Source organism: Aulonocara stuartgranti, assembly GCF_965226115.1.
Source record: "Aulonocara stuartgranti genome assembly, chromosome: 5".
NCBI classification, from domain to species: domain Eukaryota; kingdom Metazoa; phylum Chordata; class Actinopteri; order Cichliformes; family Cichlidae; genus Aulonocara; species Aulonocara stuartgranti.
Genome location: NC_138943.1, coordinates 10,381,432 through 10,384,637, shown reverse-complemented (window position 1 = coordinate 10,384,637; position 3,206 = coordinate 10,381,432). Strand labels below are relative to the sequence as shown.

The 3,206-nt window shown below is 38.1% G+C and overlaps 1 protein-coding gene across 1 annotated transcript; it reads left to right on the top strand.

Moving 5' to 3' along the window:
* Positions 1-1,324: 1,324 nt before the first annotated feature.
* Positions 1,325-1,876, top strand: LOC309707393 (transcription factor HES-5-like; the record flags this gene model as incomplete). Its single annotated transcript, XM_082534702.1, has 2 exons — positions 1,325-1,387; positions 1,517-1,876. 2 exons carry the CDS (start codon positions 1,325-1,327, stop codon positions 1,874-1,876), a joined length of 423 nt encoding a protein of 140 aa, XP_082390828.1.
* Between the last annotated feature and the right edge of the window lie 1,330 nt (positions 1,877-3,206).

The window sequence follows — 3,206 nt, the reverse complement described above, 5'->3', positions numbered from 1 at the left end:
CTGATTCTGATTCTGATTCTGATTCTGATTCTGATATGTCTGTGCAGGTATAGAAAGTAAATGCTCATACATAAAATTTAAATATAAAATACACATCCAAATATACTTTGTTGACTAACAGTTAGGTCACATCCCTAACCAAAATATTTGTGTTTATACTCACTCTCCTAGCTTAATTACTGACAGTGTCTACACAACAAACTCTGCCCTCATGGGAGAGCCGGGAGCTGCTGGTGTGTAGATGAATTAGCATTTAACAAGGCACATGCCCATTGTTGAGTGAGAGCTCAGTCAATGAACAGAGTGTGGGAAAACTGTGAGAGAGCGAGTCACAGTTCAGTGTGATTAGCATCTTCAACCTCACCAGCACCTGACTATTCTCCAAAGGGGAATTGGCACACTTCAGAGGAAGATTTTCTTCACTGTTTATTCTCTTTTTCCTTGTATTTCTTTCTCTGCTGGTCTCTCTTTGGTGCCAATTCTGTAACTTTTGCCAGCTTCATTTCCACTCTGTGTCGTGGGTCATTATTTCAATCTAAACCTCTTTACTTTTTCCACTGATGGATACTAAAATACCATGGCAATGTGGTCCTTTTTAAACAGGTTATAAAGGCTTTTTCCGCAAAGTACATTTTGACAAAGACTTTTTTTTAAATCAATGCCACAATATATAATTTGACTAACGATGGTGGGTAATAAATACAGAAAGGGACTCTAATAGCTAATATCTCAGGTGATATCTTATTTCCTGACTGAGAAAGTTAAACTAAACTTACATTATGTAAGTTTGGTTTAACTAATGCACTCTATTAAAACAAAAAAGGTAATAATCAAACTTCAGCATATGGCCTTGTGCTATGTCTCAGATTATTGCTTAATCTTAAAACACAAATCTGCCTTTCAATCCTGCTATTTTATTTTAACATCATGGGATTTTTAATGTGAAAGGTGCATATGGCGTGTTCTCACATGTGTGATGGGATGATCAGCGTGTGCTCAGTCAAAGTTATTGATCAAAGCATCAGGGGGAAGATCTCCTCTCTACAGGGTCACAACTTTCCCAGATTCATACAAGCCCCACCCATTACCCCCACCCCCAGTCCTCCACCTGTTCCCCTGAGACCTAGCTATTGTTCCTCCAGCAATAAAACAACATTCAGCATGTTGCTTCATCCACATTGTCTTGCTGAGCTCCCTGATTGGTCAAAATGGTGAGAAACTTCAGCCAGGCCAGAACCCACATATTCATATGGAGATGTGAGATTATAAATAGTGAGATGAAGATGATAGAGAGATGAGATTTCTACAGCACAGATATCCAGGCATGGCACCTACAATCACTGCAGCAATGAGTAATTCTCAGAAGCATTCAACTCTGAATCACAAGGTAAATTGCCCACCAATACCTAAACATATCTTTACAAATTGTCTCATATAATGCTTAAGTTACACTCTGGATAAAGTTTATTTACTATTTTCTTTCCTCTTTTTGCAGATTAGAAAGCCTCTGGTGTAGAAGTTACGCAGAGAGCGAATTAACAGCAGCATTGAGCAGCTCAAGTCTTTCCTGGGTCCAGAGTTCCTCAAACAGCAGACCGTTTGCTTCCTGAGACGACTGCAGCAGCAGCATCAAGCTGTGGCTTCAGCAGCTGTTGATAAGGGCTACTCCAGATGTGTCCAAGAGGTGGCACATGTTCTGTCCAAAGAGGAGGCGAACACTCTGTCTCAGAGAAGACTGCTGAACCACATCAACAAACTGCAAAACTCCTCTGACAACCTGAGAGAGGCTCATATCTCTCGTCTGAGCTACACAGTCCAGACTACCATGACCAAAGATAAGACTCGAGTCAACAGCTCCCTCTGGAGGCCGTGGTAGACACCAACTGACAGAAGATGTTAACAATGTGACCATGTTGGTTAAATATAAATAAGATTTTCAATGTTAAATGAGAAATCTGTGACAGATTTTGAGCACAAAGTTCTGTTGCACTGATAGTTTCTTTCTTTTTTAGAAACACAATATTGTTTTCTATGATAACATACTTTCTCTCATTGATGCATGATATGATAACTACCATAAAAACTGACCAAGCTTGGTTAGGAATGATCATACTTAACTTATATTCCTGTTGACAGGAGTTGTGAATTTTCTACCTACTTTTTTGTTTTAATATCACCCTTTCTGATGCACTTTTATGCATTGCTTTCTTATCTGGAAGATTTGTTGACCCATATTGGGTACTGGAATTATGTGTTCTATTATTAACATATTTTGCAGTGCAAAAAAGCATAAATGTGTGCATAACTCAAAATGTATTTTCTCTGATTGAGATTTGGGTCACTTTCTTTAGTTTATATTAAATTATCCTGCTGTGCCTTTTTTTTAAACATACTGGAGCTGTTCATTCTACTCTGATTAAGGGCATTGACTAGAAATACAAGTTTTTGCTGCCATGCATCATCACCACTCATGCCTCAGTGAAAGTACGTAAACATGATGTGACCTCTTTATTCTTCACGATCAAAAATAAATAAATAAATAACTGAATATTGAGTTGTGTCACCTCATCCCTTCTACTGACAAAAGATCAGTGTTGGTCAAGCTTTTAGTGGAGCAGAGTTGTCATTGTTTACTGGAGCATTACATTGTTGAGATACATGAACCACATCTTTCAGTAAGGACACTTTCTGTTATGGCTGCCAAATATCTTGTAGCTGCTGCTGAAACACAGAAATCGATTCATTTCTTAAAACATATGATGACTTGTAAAATAAAACTGACAATTTGATCATTCCCATCTGTTGTTGTGCCTTTATTAGTCTTAAGGTTGGCAAGCTCCTCTTATTTCACAGTCTAGGATCACACTTCAAACATGTGGCCCTTGAGCCAGAACAGGCCATTTAAATGGTTGAATAAAGCCCTGAGAATGGCTTTTCAAAGCTGATAAATGCAGAGCAGAAGGTTTTCATGTTTAGACTACATGCTGCATTTGTAACAGGACTCTATTACTGAAAAACTGCAACATGACAGTTCTGACTAAACTCCCAGTTCTGTCCAAGCTAGAAGTCAAGCTAATCATCAGTTTGACAGATTTCTGACTTCTTAAGGAGTTAACTCAACATGTTTTTTTTCATTTACTAAAGTAGTGTTGATTTTTAATGACAGTGGACTGGATGTGAAAAAAAGAAAGATCATTAGTTCTTGT